Below are 21,475 nucleotides of genomic sequence, written 5' to 3' on the forward strand. Positions count from 1 at the left end.
CCACACTGCTTTCCATAGGGGTTGAACCAGTTTGCAACCCCACCGGCAGTGGATGAGTGTTTCCCTTTCCCCACATCCTCTCCAACATTTGGTATCATTTGTTTTCTTGATCTTAGCCAGTCTGACTGGGGTAAGGTGAAATCTTAAAGTGGTTTTAATTTGCATTTCCCTGATTATTAGTGATGTTGAACATCTTTTAAGATGTTTCATAGCCTACTTTACTTCTTCTTTTGAGAACTCTCTGTTCAGGTCCTTAGCCCATCTTTTAATTGGGTTGCTTCTTGTCTTGGATCTCTGTTTTTTGAGTTCGTTATTAAACCTCTGTAGGATGTGTTACTGGTAAAGGTCTTTTCCCATTCTGTAGGTTTTCTGTTTGCTTCCTTGGTTGCCTCCTTTGATGTACAGAAGCTTTTTAGTTTAATGAGGTCCCATTTTTTAATTCTTGCCCTTGTTTCCTGAGCAATTGATGTCCTGTTTAAAAATATGGAACGCTTCACGAATTTGCGTGTCATCCTTGTGCAGGGGCCATGCTAATCTTCTCTGTATCGTTCCAATATGTGCTGCCAAAGTGAGCACAATAATATTTTAATTCTTATCTTAAACATATTTCCTGGTATACATTCATAATGCTATTTACACAGATTGTATGTGTGTTTACTTATTTTCATTGAATTTAAAATGTAGGTGTTTAAGAAAATACTCTAAAAAGGTCTGAGACCTACACTTGGAAAATACGTTAATGACTGAATAATTATTATTTCCCTAAGATGGTGCTCTTTCTCACTGTCTGGAAGAATTTGAGAGAAACACAAAGTGGCGGTGAGATGTGGCCAGGTGCCCCATGCCGGTCTCTAGTTACTCTCTAGGCTAACAGAGCAGGAAGCAAATAGAAATGCCACCACTTGGCACCTGCCTCCCAGGCCTCTCTTTTTCTTAGCATCCCTCTTATCTTTGTCTAGGCACATCTACTGGCATGGCCTTTGAAAGCTTGAGAATATTTATAGAAAACTGATCTTTAAAAGATAGTTTTGAGCCGGGCGTGGTGGCGCACGCCTTTAATCCCAGCACTCAGGAGGCAGAGGCTGGCGGATCCCTGTGAATTCAAGGCCAGCCTGGTATACATATTGAGTCCAGGCCAGCTGAGCCTACAGGGAGACCCTGTCTCAAAAAAACCAAAAGAAAAAAAGATAGTTTTGAATCTGACTGGTGTGGTAGTACATGCTTGTTCTTTGAAGACTCTGGAAATTTACCTAAGAGGATCACAAGGTTGAGACCAGCCTGTCTAAATTTTAAGTTCCAGGCTAACCTGTGCTACACAGAGAGACCCTATCTATAAATGGACATATGAATGAATGAATAGCTTTTTATTTTAGAATAACCAGTCACAGTATGAGAAGGAATGGGTTAAAAAAATAAACTAGAAGCAAAGTTTTGTGAGATTCAGAACACAATCTTCAAGTAGGAAAAAAACTGGGGTTCTAGAAAATCTAACAAAAGGTCTATTAGCCTGTATTAGTTACAGTCGGGTAGATATTGGAGCAGTTTGCTCAATAAGGGAATACCGGGTTGGAGAGTAATTTGGAGATGGAAAATTAAGAGCTGTGTTTCAGCTCATCTGAATTTGAGGCATCTTTGAAACACTCAAGTGCCATGTTGGTGAGCACTGGCCACACTGCCTCTCTTTCATGACCACAGGTTCAGCATTGGGCTAGTAGGCAGCATCGTCCAGAAAGAGTCTTCTTCAGACCCCGGACAAACACTGACTTGGTTGGACTAAGATCTCGAGAATAAAGAGGTTGGTACTGAGACAGGAGAAAAGCAAAGATGACCTTTGAAATGATTGTGATAAGTGCGTTTAGAGCTGTGAGAGGAAAATGATTTCTCAGTCATCACTAGATTAATGCCTATGTCCTATGTAACAGAAGACTACAAGCAAAAACCATACCATTTAGTGTCGGTTAGAAATGAAGACCCCAAAAAGCAGAGGCGTCTGTGTGTGTTGCAAAGTCTGGTAAGAAGTGACTAGTCAGCCGGGTGTGGCTTAATCCCAGCAGAGGCAGGCGGATCTCTGTGAGTTCAAGGCCAGCCAGGTCTACATAGCAAATTCCAGGGCAGCAGGGGCTACAGGGAGACCCTGTCTCAAAAAGACTGAAAACAAAACAAAAAACAAAGCCAGAAGTGACTAGTCTAGGGGGTGGGGTTGGACAGGGAGGCTGTGAGGCCGTGAGTGCCGCCCGGCTGACTTGTTCTGAGTCCTCCCTTCATCTCTCTTCAAAGATAAAGACATTCTTTCCTTTCAGGAGTGGTAGCCTTATAACCTACTTCAAAGGAATGTCATCACTTTTCCTGTAGGAGGAAGGGGGCTGCTTCAGAAGCTCCCTCTACTACCAGTGCCTGAAGCAGCTCGTCCTGATCCCCGTCAGGGAAGTCCGAGAACTGAGAAGTGGCTCTACGGCTTGACCAGAGGACATTCTTCAGAGTCCTAGAGCTTGAAATTATATTAGATTTGACTGGCCTTAAGAAAGGAGTGGGAAGTTAATGGAAAGAGGTAGCATCACAGGTGTCCTCATAAATTTGATTATGAAGGGAAGCAGATAATTACTGAAAAAATATGCAGAAGTAAGGACTTGAAAATGTGCTTATCTACACTATAAGTGCTCCTAGACTGTAATGTAAGCTCCTTGAAAGCATGAGCATGGTATCTCATTGATTCATCTCAGTCCTCCTGCACTGATAAGCATCCAACCAACATGCATGTCTGTTGAACATGTAAGTCAGGCTAGCTAGAAAAGCCCAATCAGCAAGCTCAGGGTTCAAGTGAGAAACCCCATCTCGGTGTATAAGGTGGAGAGTGGTTGAAACAAACACCTGACATCAGACTCTGGCCTCCACATGCACAGAAGTGCAGACATACCTGCAGGCACGTGCACTACACATACATGCATGCACACTTGCCACAGAAGCAAAAACAAAAGACCAAAATATTGCCAACTAATAAACATAAAAGGCTTAAGAAAACCAATCATGAGGAAAAGTGTGATAACTTTAGCAATTCTTAATTTTAGTGTTAGAAGTAACTTTAGATTCAATGTAGACCATTTCTAGTTTAAGATTAAGAACATTAGAGGTTATATGACTTCCCTGGAATTTTATTTTTTACTATTTTATTATTTTTATGTTTTGAGTGTATTACATGCATGTAAGTACACCCATGTCGTGCAGTGCCTGTGGAGTTCAGAAGAAGGTGTCATAGCTCCTGGAACTGGAATTAACAGTTGTTAGCTGCCATGTGGGTGCCTGGGAATTGAACCCAGGTCCTTTGCAAGAGCAGCCAGTGCTCTTAACCCGTGAGTCATCTCTCCAGTCCCAGAATTTTCAATTGTATGAGTTTCTGGAGCAGGGAAGGCAGGGCAGCTGTAGGTTGATTATTTTATAGGATTATACTAATGTATGATAATTATGCATCTGTACAACAATGCCCAGGTTCTTGGTTTGAAATCTTGGCTTTTGCACCAGTTCCTTAACATTGAAGAAGTCATGTACCTTCTTATGTGTGCCTTGTCTCCTCATCTGTTAGAATGAAGGTGACACTGTCATAAATTTTCTTAAGAATTAAATCATACACGAAGCATTTAAGATACTGTCTTGCTAGTAGAAGTGCTCAGTAAGTGCTTCTGTGACTGAGTCTTTGGTCCAGTGCCATATTTAAATATTGTCTGTTGCAGTTACTGAGAATCTTTTTATACCTTAGTTTGCCCAACAGTGGGAGCGCCTTAGGGAGAACTGCCAGCTACTTGCTTTCTAATATCAAAATGTTTTTTTAGTTACCGATTTCTGTTTAACTTTAGGAAAACTTCCTGTTTCATGTTGCGTCTGTCAAAGGTTTCTTTAGCTTTATTCGCGGAATTGTTTTAATACTTTTTGAGTCATGACACAAATTGAAAACAAATTTGCTTCATCTTTAAACCTTATTTACATTATGCTCGTTTTATCACCACCATTGCTGTTTGCTTTGTAAGGAGAAATTACAAGAATCACTGCACGTTCCCTTCCCTGCCACGTGCCGTGTTCTCCGTCACTCACCCTCACGTGGGGGACCAAAGAAGTTTTGCGTTTGTTTTGTTTCCATTTGCTGCTTGTTTACTGTTCGTCACTTCGTTTAGAGGACGTGATCCACATCTGTTTTAAGAATTATTAAATTATTTAACTTGGAATTTAACACCAGATATGGTTACTAGAGATAAGTTCATAAGTAGCGTGAAGCATTAGTCTTGTATCACTTCCTGTGGAGTGAAACCAGAAGTTTGTAATTCTTCTGTGAACTGAAGAATCCAGTGCTGTATGTGAAAGGTCTGCACTGCCTGGATAAACTGGTTTTCTTGGTTTCTCATAAAAGCCTTTAAACTCTGGAGCCAAGGAGCATTGTTTGCTAACTACACTCAGATTCTTTTCACTGCTGGTATGTTGGGCTTCTAAGTGTGATGTTGCTCATGTTCCCCTGCTTTGACGTCATAGTTGCCTTTTCAGGGAGGAGAGGAAAAGAGATTTTCCTTTTGAATGCATTCCAAGATGGTGACAGTAGACCTCCCATGTCCTAACTCTGACAAAGTACCTGTGAGGACGTGTCATATCCAGAGGTTTCATGGCAGGTACCACTAGTTCAATACAATAGGTTTGTCATTGGTTAAGAATAAAACAGCACCTCTTAAAACTCACTTGAGGCCAGGCATGGTGGTGCACACCTTTAATCTCAGCACTCGGGAGGCAGAGGCAGGGGGAATCTCTGTGAGTTCAAGGCCAGCCTGGTCTACATAGTGAGTACCAGGCCAGCTGGGGCTACAGGGAGACCCTGTCTCAAAAAGACCAACAAAAAACAAACAAACAAACAAACAAACAAACAAAAAAAACCACTCTCTTGAGAAGTAAACTGATTTTTCCATAATGAAGAAATGCTGCTACGTATGTTTAAAGCAAACCCAGAAATGACCACAGGAAAATGAAAGATTCTAAGAATTAAAATTGGGTTGAGATATTGTTTGGATGATATAGTCTTTGTGGAAATGTACTTTGGTATTAGTGATTTCAGGGTGAAACCTGATGGAAATGCAGAAATTAGAGGTGCCAGAAACAGTGAGAAACGATTCACAAAGAAGGGCTTCAATGCTAGGTGCACAGAAGAGAAGCAGCAGACTGATCCATGCAACTAAAGCTAGAGGCCTGTGGACAAGGAGAGTGCACCAGGCAGCAGGGCGGCTCCCAGCTCAGATGGAACCTTCAGGACGGTGATTGAGTGTGCGCTACAACATGGTTTGATTGAAAGACAATAAGCAGGGAAAGAAGACATTTGAGAAAGAAGCATGAGATTAGATTTAGAGATTGTTCATGCTTAACCATCACATCAAAACCAAGAGCCTCTTTCACACATGGATTTACTAGAAAGTACCTGGAGCTGTATGGACACTAACAAATGCCAGTAAAATGGGATTTCAAAAGAAAAAAAGTCATTAAAGATTACTGGAGACATTGACATTCTGCAGTGTGTTGGTAGCATTATGCATTAATTAGACCAAAGGAGAGAGTAAATTAGTCATTTCCTTTTACATCAGTGTAAGGCTGATCAGCTCACATTTGTTGTCTCACACATGCTGGAAGCTATGTTGTTGTTTGTATGTGTGCTGTTACCTCATCTCACTTAGCCATTCTGTAATTAACACTGGGCACTTTTGTGTATGGATATAGCTGTCAGCATTGGAAAACAGCCTCTGCGTTACCATAATGGAGACATTTGTGATGAATGATCAGAAGAAGCCAAACAAAGACCTGAATGAAAATTAGAGACGTAAATGTCCCTGTCCTCTGCCTTAGGTGTGAAGTCTGTCCATGGGCTGTCTGAGCTTCACTCTTGAACTTGGCCCTGTCTCATGGCTCCCTGTATTTCCTGCTTGTCTTCAGAAATCACATGCTTGTGCTTTGAGTGCTGCTTCAGTGTTCTGGGGCAGCGCGCTTCCCTTTCATCACGCTGCAGTCCCACACCTTATTTCTTGTCTATTTCAATACCTAAGATAATTATCCCCAACTCTAGCATTTTCTAATTGGAAAAGTTGGAGATCCAAAATTGTAGTGCCTTAAATCTTCAAAATATGCTTTCAAAGCTGGGTGTGGTGGCACACGCCTTTAATCCCAGCACTCGGGAGGCAGACAGATCTCTGTGAGTTCAAGGCCATCCTGGTCTACGTAGTGAGTTCCAGGAAAGCGGGGGCTACAGGGAGACCCTGTCTCAAAAATACCAAAAAAAAAAAAAAATAATAATAATAAGAAGGTCAAATCCAGCCAGGGTAGCACACGCCTTTAACCCCAGCATTCAGGATCCAAAGGCAGGTGGATCGCGGTGAGTTCAAGACCAGCCGAGGTTACAGGGAGACCCTGTCTCAAAAATACCAAAAAAAAAAAAAAATAATAATAATAATAATTTCAAAGCCAGACATGGTAGCACACGCCTTTAATCCCAGCATTCAGGATTCAAAGGCAGGTGGATCGCTGTGAGTTCAAGACCAGCCGAGGTTACAGGGAGACCCTGTCTCAAAAAGACCAAAAAAGAAAAAGAAAAAAATGCTTTCAAATAGATGGAAACCACTAAATAATATAGAGAAACAATAATATAAAAGCAAACCATGTTCAGTGATATTAAAAAAAATGCCAGTTTAATTTTTTCCAAAAAACTGACATGAAGAAATTAATTTGAAATTTTTAACTTGACTGACTTGCTTCACTATTGTAGACAGACTAACCTTTACAGACCCACTAGATGCAATAGCACCGTCTCCAATTTCGTGATGACCGAAAACATGTCCAGCTATATTGCCCAGTGCCCCCTGGACAGGTGATGGGTTCAGAATCAAAGGTGGACATGACATCAGTTTCTACAGAAAACCCATTTCACAAATTCCAGATTTCATGAACTAATGTAATGAATCAAGTAAAAGAATCAGGACCATCTGGAATTACACACTGCGTGTAAGCCACTACAGAATCTTGGGTAGCAAGGTCTTTGCCCATGATATACTATACACCTGTTTACATCTGATACCCAAATTGCTGGTTTAGTTCGTAGTTACCCAACCGCACATCCTCCTATTCCTATGATCACCCTTGAAACACACTTTTCAAATAGAAAGGCAACAGAATTAAACTAGAAGAGAATATGATGTAAACAAAAATCCATGATCTCAGAGGAAAAAGACGTAGATCCATCCTTGTTTCTCTGAAATGCCCTTCTGTGCTTGCTACATTATTAACTCTAGTGAGCTTTCCATGAAGTTAACTGTCCTACTTTGTTCCTCCACTGCTGTGACAAAACACTCTGACCAAAACCAACTTGGGGACGAAAGGGTTTATTTTATGTTACATCTCCCAGGTCACAGTTCATCAGGGAGCCCAAGGTAGGAACTCAGGGCAGGAACCTGGAGGCAGGAGCTGAAGCACAGGCCATGGAGGAACACTGCTTACTGGCTTGCTCCCCGTGGGCCCTGCTCAGCCTGCTTTCTTATGCAACACAGGTCCACCTGCCCAAGGGCATCACCCACAGTGGGCTGGGCCCTCCCACATCACTCAGCAATCAAGAAGGTGCCCCATGGACATGGCCATAGGTCAGTCCAATGAAGGCAATTCCCCAATTGAGGCTCCCTCTGCCCAGGTGTGTCAAGTTGACACTAAAGCTATCCAGCACATTAACTCTACTCAGTTTTATTATTTACTTATTTATTTTGTTGTTTTTGGTATATGGTGGTGAGTTTTGGTTTTCTTTTGAGACAGGGGTTTCACTATATAGCCAGGTTCTCTCTAATTCGAGATCCTCCTGCCTTGGCTTCCTGAATGCTAAAGTTAATGGTGTTGTCACCTCATATAGCTAAACATTGAATTTTAAAGGACTGTCTTTTATTCTTAGATTATTTCTAAATTTGATGTTAAGATATAGTTTCTTCGAGATGCAGAGATGGCTCAGTGGTTAAGAGCACTGGCTGCTCTTCAGAGGACCCACAGTTGGTTCCCAGCACCCACATGGCAGCCAACAACCATCTAAACTCCATTTCCAGGGGATCCAACCACCTCTTCTGACCTAGGACATTGCATGACCCAGGTGCACTTATTCATGCAGTCAATACACTCATACAAATAATAATAAAATACTAAAAAAAATTAAAAGAATTTTAGTTATATTGTAATTGTGATTGTAGAGGAATATGGCTTTTGTTTTGTTCTTCTCAAAATCAAAGTAATTTTTGTTTTTGTTGAATTTGTACTAGTCCATTAAGTGAAAGTATTGAGAAATACTGACTGGCTCTCTAGGCCACGCTTGGTAAAAGGAATGTATATTCTGTATAAACAGTAGATCTACCACACACAGCTGTCCATGAATGTCATAGTAAGCAGCACAAATGTACCAAGATTAGCATTACAGGCTGCCTTGCAAAAAATGTTCACGATGCATTATATGAAAAAAGGTTACAGAACATTTTAATATTGTTATGTACTATATATAATTATGTTATTATTTTATTAATATATTGTTATATAAAAAAGTTATAAACTATACGTACAATATTACTAATAGAGATTCAGTGATTTTTATTTTCTTATATTTTTTTCTAGAAGTTCTAATTGTCAGTGTATCACTAAGAGTAGTTTTTAGAGTTGTAGAGAATGATTTCAGTGTTCTATTGTAATTAATGTTTTTAATTTTATCTGTCTTAGTTTTTCCTTTTTGATTTTAAAAGTATTGCAGAATTTTAATGAATAGAAAGGGACTCCCCCCTCAGCAGACTATACTTCTATTTGTAATGAAAGTTATTAAAATAGTTATTTATACATACATACATGTATAATTTTAATTATAAAATCCTCCTGTCCATGCTTTGATAGAGATTTTTATCATTAAAACTTTAGGAAGAACAGCAGACATGAAATGAAAAAGACTTCAATTCACTGCTACTTTTAAAGAAGACAACCCAAAAATCTGAATCTCTTTATAAAGTGGCTCAAGGGTTATTATTAAAATGAACTACATTAAGTTTTAAAGCATTCTGTTCAAAGTTGTTTGGGCCCTCCTAGCTACTGTAATAAAGATTTTTAAATCATCCTTTATTTTAGCACTCAAGGAAAGCTGTGTAAGAAAAATTACTCATTTTCATGACAAACTAGAGTAGCTATGAGGGAGCAGTATGAAGAATGTAAGATGATTCAGGGTATGTTTTTCCTAAAATGGGCAAAAGTACCAGTTAAAGAAAGAAAGAAAGCACAAATGTACAGATAATAGATTATAAGGGGGAAGTAATCACTAAATTTCAAGAAATTTAAAATTTTAAATAAATTTGAAAATCATGAATAGAAGAATAATAACTGAGGAGAATAAGAAAATATATACACATTTGCTTATTTTTGCTTAAAAAATTCAGAGCATAGAAACCAGTGTGATTGGTTACTGGTTAGTAGGTTGGGACCTGTAGTCCATATTCCCTCTTTACCAAGGATTCCAGGAGATAAAAGAGGTAATCTGGATAATTCAGTTGCAGACTGTTCTAGTTCGCCTTCAATTGCCATGACAAAACAGTGACCAATACGAACTTGGGGAAGAAAGGGTTTATTCAGCTGACATCTCCCAAGTCATAGTTCATCAGGGAGCCTAAGGTAGGAACTCAGGGCAGGAACCTGGAGGCAGGAGCTGGAGCACAGGCCATGGAGGAACTCTACTTACTGACTTGCTCCCAGGCCCCTGCTCAGCCTGCTTTCTTATACAACACAGGCCCACCTGCCTAGGGGTGGTACTGCCAACAGTGGTCTAGGCCCTCCCATATCACTCAGCAATCAAGAAAATACCCCACAGACATGACCCTAGGCCAGTCCAATGGAGGCAATTCCCCACTGAGGTTCCCTCTACCCCAGTGTGTCAAGTTGACAACTGACCCCTTATCAACTTGACACACAATACATCACTATTAAACCACAACCTTTCCATTTTTTTTCCCAAGATGATAACAGTCACGACATTAAAAGTTACACAGTCCTTTAAAAAATCCGAACACTTAAAAGTCCGTAGTCTCATTTAAAAGTCTCTTAACTGTAGGCTCCTTTAAAATCCAAAACAAGTGTACTCTCTTATTTCAAAGGGAAGAATCCGGCACACCTAAGCAAAACCTATGTCCAGCAAAGTAGCTCGAGGCTGGACATTTGGGATTCACTCACGATCTTCTGGGCTCTGAAGGGTTCTGGCAGCACCACTTCTCTGACTCTGCCATCCACAAACAGCTCATCTCACAGACCTAGGCCGGCTCCATTCCATACCTGCTGCTGCCCTTGATGGTCATCCCATGGTCCTGGCATTATCAAAAAGCTGGGGTCTCCACTGAAACTGAGGCTGCACCTTCACCAATGATCTCTTCTGGCCTCTTGGAGTGCAAAGCCTCAGATTCTCTCCATGATTCCTTCAATCCTGGGGTCTTCACTGCAACTGAAGCTGCACCTTTACCAGTGGCCTTTCCTGGCCTCTCGGGGTGCCAAGACTCAGCTGCTCTATGTGACCCCTTCACGCTTTCAACACTAGAACCATGCAGGAGACTTATACACATTACCAAGTCCTGCTTCCAGCTTGAGATAGAAGCTTGGGCCCTCCTCTGGACCACAGCTTCTGTGCTGACCCTGAGGAAGTACTTCCCAGAAGATTTTTCGACAGTGATCCTGGTCTCTTGTTATTTACAGCTGATTTTTCAGCCAGCTAACCAGCATCAGTTGTCCCAGTAAAGCAAAAGTTTCACTTCAGTGGTTCTGGTGTCTTCTTAATGAAAGCTGATTCTTCAGCCCCAGCTGGCCAGAAACCACAGATTCTCAATTCAAAATATCACACAAACAGCCCTGATAGTCTCTGCTTCCCTTTGAAGCACAAGCCAGGCCTTCATTGTCCACAACTATTCAGCATAACTGTTCCAAGCTCCTTAGCAACAAACTAAATACTCAATGACTTTTCCAGCCCAAAGTTCCAAATGCTTCCACAATCCTCCCCCAAATACCAAGGTCAGGTCTGCCACAGCAATACCCCATGATCCTGGTACCAATTTCTGTTCTGGTTTGCCTTCAATTGCTGTGACAAAACACTCTGACCAATATCAACTTGGGGAGGAAAGGGTTTATTCAGCTTACATCTCCCAAGTCACAGTTTATCAGGGAGCCCAATGTAGGAACTCGGGGCAGGAACCTGGATGCAGGAGCTGGAGCACAGGCCATGGAGGAACAATACTTACTGACTTGCTCCCCTGGCCCCTGCTCAACCTGCTATCTTATACAATACAGGAGCACCTGCCCAGGGGTGGCACCACCCACAGTGGGCTGGGCTCTTCCACATCACTCAACAATTAAGAAAATACCCCACAGTGACCACAGGCCAGTCCAACGGAGACAATTCCCCAGTTGAGGCGCCCTCTAGCCAAGTATGTCAAGTTGACAACTAAAGCTGTGCAGCACACAGACGTATTTATTAAACAGAGTCCTTTTAATTCACCTCCAAAATGTTATGGAGAGTCCTTATTTGTGAAATGCTTTTATCCAGATATACATAGTCTTATTGGAAGTAATGTGAGATAGATTTATTTGATGGGCCCTGTCATCAGTTATAGAAGGGTCTGAAAGATCTTTCTTAATGGGAATGGCTCTCATTATATGTTTTCTACTTCCCTCATTTAGCGTGTTTGTGTGTTAAGTCTTAACTAGAGAACAAGCTATGTGGGATTGGGATAATGGAAGTTTTGAGGGTAGCTTGTTGATGTCTGGACCCTTTCTGTGCATTACCTGTCAGTTATTAGCAGAATTTGGTGTGCGGTAGTGCTGACCTCCATGAGCTGGGTTTGAGCACCCAACCCTTCAAGTTTTCTCCATAATCTACAGGGCTGGATTTAAACAGGGACATAAGTGTGAGATTTACCCCAGGTATTGTTTTGTTTAGTTGTTTGGAGCTATATTAACTGTATTTAACATCAAGCAGTGAAAAACTACATTTTATTTCTATTCCAGACGATCATGTACATTTTTCTATTTATGTTGTTAATGTATTATTAAACTATCAAGCATGCAAAGGAATTGCCTTGCATGGCCAGCACCAGTCCTGAAGCTGGTACACACTGAATTAATGTGCATGTAACCACCCACCCTGCCGGCTTACCTTTTAAAAACTTTTATTGAATTTTTGTGAATTTTGTCCAATATATTTTGATCATATTTAGATCCCCTCCTATATCTGCCACCCCCCCTTTCTAATTCCACACTGAATTTCTGTACTGATATATGGATGGATGGATGGATGGATGGATGGATGGATGGATGGATGGATAGATAGATAGATAGATAGATAGATAGATAGATAGATAGATAGATAGATAGATAGATAGATAGATAGATAGATAGATAGATAGATAGATAGATAGATAGATAGATAGATAGATAGATAGATAGATAGATAGATAGATAGATAGATAGATAGATAGATAGATAGATAGATAGATAGATAGATAGATAGATAGATAGATAGATAGATAGATAGATAGATAGATAGATAGATAGATAGATAGATAGATAGATAGATAGATAGATAGATAGATAGATAGATAGACAGAGATATAGATAGTATACTATAATGCTATATATGCAAATAATATATACTATTTTATTATATATAAATATAGAGTCAGGGTTGCGTCTCCAAACACAGGTTTGTGTTCATCACTGGAGCCTGGTCAACCTACTAAGAATCTCACTCTTAAATGTGCCTGAATCTCCTCTTCACAGCAGTCATTGGTTGCTGTTAGTTCCTCAAGAAGCACTGGAGTTTCTTACCCACTTCCCCATGTCTGTGCTGAGATTTTGTCTGGTTTGAGCTTACATGGGACCACTGCTGTTTGTTCAGCTGACGAGCTGTCTGAAAACTGTGTTTCCTTGTGATCATCCACCTCCTCTGGCTCTTACAATCTTTCTGCCCCCTCTTCTGCAGCGGTCCCTGAGCCCTGGGAGACAGAAGTTTGATAGAGGTGTCCTATTCAGGGATAAACAGTCTGCAGCCACTTGTTCTCTGCATGTTAATCAGTTGTGGTTTTTTGTGTTAACCACCATCTGCTGTGTAAAGGTGCTTTTTGCTGAGAGTTGAGAGATGCATTAATCTATGGGTATAATGATAAGTCATTACGAGTCAGTTTAATATGATGTCTACTTAGCAGAATAGTAGTATCCTCTCCCCAATGACCTGTGACCTGTCTAGCCACAGGTTCCTAGGCCTGATATTAATGTTAGGTATGGACATCATCTTATGAAGCAGACCTTAAATCTAATTAGAAAGTGGTTGGTCACTCCCATAACACTCATGCCACTATTCCACCAGGGGGCATATCTTGCCAGGCCAGTTGTTGTAGCTCACAGGATTCACAGCTGGGTGAGGTGGTGCTAAATTTTCCCTTCAGGTAGCTTGTATAGCACTTTACAACACTTCGAAAGCTAGACAGTAGAGATGAGGCTTTGAAGTCAGCACCAGCTTCATTTCTCCTTGTTTGTTCTACAGTTCATGTATGTGGTGTCTTCAGAAATAGGGTCTTAAATCATGAAGTTCTAGTGAGTTACCAAGAGCAGGGGCAAATGGCCAGTATTGTTTGAGGGTATATGGAATCTTTGATTAACAGCTTCAAAAAAGGGAGTCCATTCCTGGCATTGGGAATTGGAAGCCTATGGTGTCTAGTAGGGGCAACATCTCCCTGTTATAAGGTAGCTCCTTTTAATCGTTTTAAAAAATTTTATTGAATTTTTGTGTATCTCATGCACAGCATCGTAATCATCTTTATACCCCCTTCCCTAGCAGCACCCACTCATAGCGCCCCCCCCCCCGGTGGATTCATGCATTCAGTCATTTATGTTAAGGTCTATCAAGTTAGTATCCCCTGACATCCTTCAGTGCACCTTCATCCACTGGGGTCTAGTCTGCCTATCTCGAGTCACTCCCTTAAAGATCAGCTCTTAGCTAGGTGTGGTGCCACACGCCTTTAATCCCGGCACTTGGGAGGCAGAGGCAGGTGAATCTCTGAGTTCAAGGCCAGATTGTTCCAAACCAGCTGGGGCTACAGGGAAACCCTGACTCAAAAAAAGATCAGCTCTTCCTCACCTCTCAACACTCAGCAGTAATCAGCCTGCCCAATAGTTCTTCAGCTAGGATTGGGGCCTGCTGCCCATTTCCAAAGTTCTATGCTGAGTTTTTGTCTGCTTGCGTTTACATAGATTTTGTGCATGCTGTCTCCATTGCTGTAAGTTCATATGGGCACGGTCCCAGGAGCCTGTAAGATTCTGTATCGTTGTGGTCCTGTACCTCCTCCTGTGGCTCTTACAAACAGGGACATAAATGTGAGATTTACCCCAAGTATTGTTTTCTGTTTAGTTGTTTGGAGCTATATTAGTGGTATATTTAACATAGAACACTCTTTCTACCTCCTCTTCCACAAAGGTCGCTGAGCCCTGGGTGGGTGAAGCTTGATATGGGAGTCCTGTCCAAGGACCCCCATTCTGCAGGCTCTTATTCTCTATATTTTGGCCTTTTGTGTTCATTGCCCTCTGTTGCATGAGGGAACTTTGTTGATGAGAGTTGAAAGATGCATTAGTGCTCTCTCTACCCCTTGTTCCACTAGGATCTATAAGCCTTGGGTGTAGGAGGTTCCATTGTAGATGTGTCACTTAGGGCTGGGCATTCTGCAGATACTTTATCTCTGTGTGTGTCCAGTTGTGGAACTTTGTAAAGGTCTCCATTTGTTGCAAAAGAAGCTTGTTTGATGTGTGGTGAGTGGCATACTTATCTGTAAGCTCAGAAATCCATAGCAAGAAATAGTTGTCTAGGGATATGACAGCCTTGGGGTTTTCTCTAAGATCTAGGACCTCTCCAGCCATGTGTGTTTGGCTATGTTTATAGTACCACACATGAGTTCTTTCCCATTGAATGGGTTTTAAGTGTAATTAGGTAGCTATTGATTAGCTCCAAGATAAAAGTGCCACTATTGCCCCAATGTAGTTTACTGTGCTGGTCATTGTGGTTATTAGGCCTTAAAGCTGAGGTTGGACTATCAATTGATGTTCTCCCTTAGCAGCTCCAAAACTATGAGAGCTGGTCTTCAGGGAGGTGACTTCCAGATCCGTTCCAGCTCCATTGCTCCAAGTCCTGTGTCCAGAGTATGTCCTGTCTTCAGCAATAGGCTCTTACCTTCAAGCTTTTAGAGGCGATCAAGGACTGTAGCAATAGCCTGTGTAATTTGGGGAGTCTCTTGGACCACCCTGGCCAACAACTCAAAGGGAGGTTTCTCCTGTCAGGCACTGTTTCTTGTTATATAGGCCTTCAGCTATATACATGGACTCATGTAGAGATATTGAATGTATAATTTTTCCATATGGTTAATCTCTTTTTTATAACGTACACATATAATCTTTAAGTAACTTCTATAGTGGTAGGTTTCTATATGACTTTCTCAAGGTCTTTAGTATAGGTCCCCCTCCCCGTACCCCTCCTCTGCCTTGTCCTCCCACGCCCCACCCCTTTGACCCGTCCTTCTCTGTTAGGCCCTCCCCCCTTTATATCATTGCATTTTACCTCCCCTTCCAGGAAGCACCCACCATGGCCATTTACTAGATTCCTGACCTCTCTGAATTTTAAAATTGAAGCATGCACATCTAAGACTTCAAAGTGCTCACTTATTTTTTAAGAATCAAGAAACTTCAGCAATACTTCAACATGAGTATTTTTACTAATAATATTTTTCTGTAAAAATATTTTGAGTTAGTCTAGTTCAGATTCCCAAGTAGTTTTTGCAAAATACTGTTTTATTACTTATTCTACTAAAGACAAAAATAATTATGATATTGAAGTGGAATGAACTGGCAGTTCGGAAATTACCTGTATGTATTCTATATTGAACAAATAAGTAAATATATTATGAATAATTAAAGCTATTTTTCTCACTGCTGAAACACCTATAGAGGCTATAGAGAGGAATATTGCCATGAACTGTGCTGTTGGATTGAACTGGAGGCATCAGTATAAATATGTGATGTTGTTATGTGTGAGTGCAGGAATATAGATATTCACTAGTATGCACACAACACATATGCATGTGCTTCTGGCTCTTCTAGCCACAGAGAGGCCCTTATAATAGTGACATTCTAACATGGCTGACCACACCAAGAACTTGGGTTTAGTCTGACTGCCGTTCTTCACTAAGTGGAACCGTGTCTCCCAGAGAAGTGGTTGGTTCCAGAGCTGCCAAAGAAAAGCAGAAACCATTTGGAGTACCTTGTTAATGGGGGAAGATAAGAGCATGGTTAACTGTATTTAGGGTTGGAAACATGCCTAACGAAGCCTTCAGGACTTCTGTGGCTACATATAAGGCACAGTGGCTGACAGTATTCGATGGTGCTGACAGGTTGTCTTAGTCCACTTTTGCTGCTATGAAGCTGGGTAATTTGTGTTATAGTAATTCAGCTCTTAGAATGTTAGAGGCTGTGAAGTTCACAGTCAGGGCACAGCAGGTTCAAGTGTCTGCTAAGAGCTGCTCTTTGACTCAAGGTTGTTCCTTATTGCTGTGTCTTCCAGAGGGGACACATGCTCTAACTTCACATGGCAGAGAACAGAAATGCAAAGGTTAGCTGTAAAAATAAATGATAGATGGCAAAAAGGTTTTATTTTTATTTTTATGTGTATGAGTATGGCCTGCATGTATGTAAGTGCACCGGTGTTGTGTAATGCCTGCAGAGAGGGTGTTAGATCCCCTGGAACTGGAGTTGCACAGACAGTTGTTAGCCGCCATGTGGGTGCTGGGAATTGAACCGGGTCCTCTGCAAGAGCAGCCAGTGCTCTTAACAGCTGAGTCATCTCTCCAGCCCCCGATAAAAAGTTTTGATAAGAGTCTCACCCAACTGCTGGAAGGAATGTCAAGTGCTGCAACTTCTCTAGAAAATTGTCTGTCAGTTTCATAGTAAGTTAGCTATATAATCTATTAATCCCACTCCTAGAGATATGCTCAAGAGAATTCATACATGTGTACACTAAAGTGTTCATAGCACTGGCATTTATAACAAACCCAAAGTGGAAAAACGGAAATGTTCATCAGCAGATCTATAGATAAATAAAAGGTAGTGTATCCATACAATGGAATATTATTCAGCAATAAAAAGAAATGAAGTCTGGTATAACATGGATGAACCTTGAAAGCAATATGTTGAGTGAGAGAAGCTGATCATGAAGACCATGTAAACCATTTACAGGAGCTGAGGAGAATAGAGCTACATGGAAGCATCATTGCTGCCTACCACTGAGGAAAGGGGGAATGGGTGAATGTAGGGATGGGGTGATGGTGGCTGTGGTTCTTCCAGGATTAAAAAAATGATCTATGATTGATAGAGAGATTGATGTCCAACTCTGAATCTGCCAAAAGCCTATTGTGTGCTTTAGTGAAATGGATCGTGTAGTATGTGAAGTTTATCTCAATGATGTTTTTTTTTCTTTTTAACAAAAATTTTATTGAATTTTTATGCAGTTCATATAATACACCTTGATTATACTTAGACCCTCTCCCCCTTCTGTACCCCCCCATAGCCTGTCCACTGGATTTCATGCATTCTGTCATATGTTAAGACCTATGGAGTCAAGTGTGTGTCCCCACATGTCCCTCACTGTGAGTTCATTCACTGGAGTCTGTTCAGCCTATCTAGTGTCACCCCCTTAAAGAAGACTAGCTCTCCCTCACCCAGCAGTGATTGGTTCCATGGCTAAGGTCGAGGCCTGCCACCCATTTCCCCAGTTCTGTACTGGGTTTTTGTCTTGTTTGAGTTTGCATGACTCTTGTACATGCTGTAACCATTGCTCTAAGTTCATATGAACAAGTTCCCAGGCGCCTGGAAAACTGTTTTCTTATGGTCATCCACCACCTCTGGCTCTTACAATCCTTCTGCCCCCTCTTCCACAATGGTCCCTGAGCCCGAGATGACAGAGGTTTAATACAGGAGTTTTATCGGAGCATACGCTCTGCAGTCTCTTATTCTCATTTTGGCCATTTGTGACTTTCTGTGTTAATCACCATCTATTGCATGAAGAAACTCTGCTGGTGAGAGTTGAGAGATGCATTAATATTCTCTCTGCTCCTTGTTGCACTATGTTTCATGAGCCTTATGTGTAGACGTTCCATTGAAGATGTGTCACTTAGGGCTGGACATCTCACAGACACTTATTCTCTGAGTCAAAGCTGTTTTTTAAAGGTTCTGATCAAATTGATCATTCTTTTTATTATAAGGCAAGTAAAGTTCACTGAGAAAAGACTTACGTAAAGCATCCCTAGCATAATTTGCCATTGTTTTTAAAATCTTGCATGCCAACAATTGTTGTTGTTAGGAACTGCTTGTGAAATAGTTCCAAAAGTAGCTTTCACGCTTTGGATAAATAAAAGTGTATGAAACAATGTATTTGTTCCGCACTCAGTGTTACTGATCATCACTGTAATTACAAATGTTAGAGTCATTTAACATTTAAAGTGATGTGGTCGGAGTCACTCTAAAGTGAAGTCTTAACTAAAGAAGGAAAGGCAAACTTTGAAGTACACTTGGAAGAACTGGGGTTTGCTGGGAGGGTCCTGAATGGTGGTGGTGTTGATTCGTTTTGTCAGTGTTTCCAGGCAGAGTCCTTTTTTCTGTCACATATCTCAAAATCTCCATTAGAAAGTAACTCATGGAGGGTGAGGAGAAAGAAAGTTACGTCAGGATTTTTTTTAATTAAGCTACTAACTTTCCCCACTCAGAGGGGAAAGCTGAATAGAAGTAGTTGATCTGCTGATTTTGTCAAGAACTGGGCTTGTGATAAACAACTTAAAAGTGTAGATGCTTCAGCCGGGCGTGGTGGCGCATGCCTTTAATCCCAGCACTTGGGAGGCAGAGGCAGGTGGATCTTTGTGAGTTCGAGGCCAGCCTGGTCTACATAGTGAGTTCCAGGACAGCTGGGGCTACAAGGAGACCCTGTCTCAAAAAAAAAAAAAAAAAAAAAAAAAGTGTAGATGCTTGACATAACATAACAAAAGCTTCATAATTATGTCAGTAGGTAAAATATGGTTTGATTAAAGAGCTCCACATTTTAATTAAAGTAACATTTTTTCAAATTTTAATGGAAAAAATATAACGCTTTCTATGATATAATTTTCATTTACCTGAATAAGATAATAGCAGAAGTTTAAGTGGCAAAACACATATCCATTTTCTTTTTTTCTTGCTGTCAGTATATTCTGCCTTAAAGTACTAGAAAAGTGATAATATTTTCACCAAGTGGAAGTTTACAGAGGTCTTCACAATTTTTGTGAGATCAATCAATGTGGCAATTATCCTTTGTCTTTTTAGCCTTATTTTCCAGGACTCAAAATTAAATTTATCAAGAAACCACAGGGAAATGATTACTACATTAATCCTCGATGAAGTAAATTTTACATGAATAGTCTTCAGTATTATTGGCGTGTGAAGTATAACCATTACACAGGTTCACTAATGCTTCAAAGTGGAAGAGTAGGAACTATAGCTATAGCCGCATGTGCATTCATGAGCATCTCCTTCAGTGGACTGGACCACTCTTGGCATTTCTATGATGTCATCTGGGCTAAAATGCCTGCCCTACTCAAGATAGGCACTAACTGGTCATGTAGGAAAAAAATGTCCCTTAGGCGTCTGAGAGGGAACTTTGCCATATAAGACTAATCTCATATACATAAGCTAGATCATTGTTGTTTTTGTGTTCATCTGTAAAGCAAAATTGAGAAATGGAAAGTAAATTTAAAGTCATAGGACTGAGTCACTTGTGTTTTTCATTGATAATATGACCTTGTAAACACCTCTTAGTATCATTAACATTCAAATTATTTCATGAACAAAATGGAATCCCAGATGTGGTACTTAGATAGTTGAGTTCAGAGATAAGTATACCACTAAAGACTGAAAACTGGAAATACCCATTCATTAGAAGCTAATTTTCTCTGCATTATTTCCTGGCAGGTAACAAATCACAAGACAGTGGCATAGCAGAAATGGAAGAACTTCCTGTTCCACATAACATTAAAATAAGCAACATTACATGCGACTCATTCAAGATTTCATGGGAAATGGATTCAAAATCAAAGGACCGCATCACACACTATTTCATTGACCTCAACAAGAAAGAGAACAAGAACTCTAATAAATTTAAACACAAGGTAAGTTCTGATGCATGCATTCATTGTATCTTTATTTTTCATTTTACGTGTATTATGAGTGTTTTGCTTGCCTGTATGTGAATGCACTGGTTTCATGTGATGCCTACAGAGGCCAGAAGAGGGCATCAGATCCCCTGTAACTGGAGCTAGAGACAGTTGTTAGCTGCAGTGTGGGGGCTAGGAACCAAACCCAGGTCCTCTAGAAGAGCAGCCAGTGCTCTTAACCACTGAGCCATCTCTCTAGCCCTTCATTGCATCTTTGAAAGTATGAAGATATTTTAAAAGAAAGAATAATTTCAGTGACTTATATATTTAACATTGGGAAGAATCGAAATTATGTGTGATTTAAAAACATTGTCCCTGACCTCCCTCTGCTTCCCTGGGCCTGCAGGAGCCACAGCAGGCCTCACTCCTACCCATAGGCCTCTCTCAGGGGTAAGTCCATTGCACCCTCCTCGCCTTGACTCCCCCAGCCCCATTCACCCTCCCATCTCTGCCGCCATTCTCTCCCCCGAGTTTGGGTCCTGCCCCATTCCTTGTCTTAGGGCCCCAGACAGCTGGGGAACCAATACTGCTCTCTGATCCTTTTCATCCAGACCAACGGAGTGCCTTTTCTGGGCCCCAGGGGCACTGCTTCTGGGCCTGGCCTGCCCTCAACTCCCTCTGCTTCCCTGGGCCTGCACCACCCACCAGCCTCTTTCTGGGGCACTGGGGCTGACCTTTCCTCTTGTTGATCCTTTGCATCCAGACCAACCCAGCTCCTCAATGCAGTCCCCAGGAGGCCTTGGGGCCTCTTCCTGCCCCATCTGCCTTTGCATCTCTTGGTGGGACCGCCACCAGCTGCCCTAGACCAGCATCTTTCCTGAGCCAGGCTCCCAGGTCAGTCCAACCCCCAAATTCCTGAGGCCAAAATCATTCCTGGAGGAATCCAGACCTTAGGAGAAAGCCTGAAAACATCTGACCCGCACCTGAATTGGGCCTCTGTGGGAACTCCTGAAGACAAAAGCACTCCAGCCACTCCAATATAAAATCAAAAGAGGGAACCAGAATGCTTAGACAAGCCAGATTTTCATGTCCCAAAAGTAAACCACAAAGACACATAAAGTTCACAAAAAGACAGACCTAAACTTGAAGGCCTGAGTCTCACACAAGAATCAGAAACTACAAAAGAAATTCACACGCCAAAAATCACAGAG

At 41.2% G+C, this 21,475-nt stretch overlaps 1 protein-coding gene and 1 pseudogene across 1 annotated transcript in view; one reads left to right on the top strand and one right to left on the bottom strand.

The window, feature by feature from the left end:
* Positions 1-21,475, top strand: part of Phyhipl (phytanoyl-CoA 2-hydroxylase interacting protein like) — a 58,392-nt gene that overhangs the window by 17,691 nt on the left and 19,226 nt on the right. The window contains exon 2 of the mRNA XM_008841446.3: positions 20,083-20,279. Within this exon, the coding sequence (XP_008839668.1) occupies positions 20,083-20,279 (197 nt within the window). The remainder of the gene's footprint in view (positions 1-20,082; positions 20,280-21,475) is intronic.
* LOC115071769 lies at positions 478-576 on the bottom strand (annotated as a pseudogene).

The sequence above is a fragment of the Nannospalax galili genome, unplaced genomic scaffold (assembly GCF_000622305.1).
Source record: "Nannospalax galili isolate Female #2095 unplaced genomic scaffold, S.galili_v1.0 scaffold1141, whole genome shotgun sequence".
In the NCBI taxonomy this organism is placed as follows: domain Eukaryota; kingdom Metazoa; phylum Chordata; class Mammalia; order Rodentia; family Spalacidae; genus Nannospalax; species Nannospalax galili.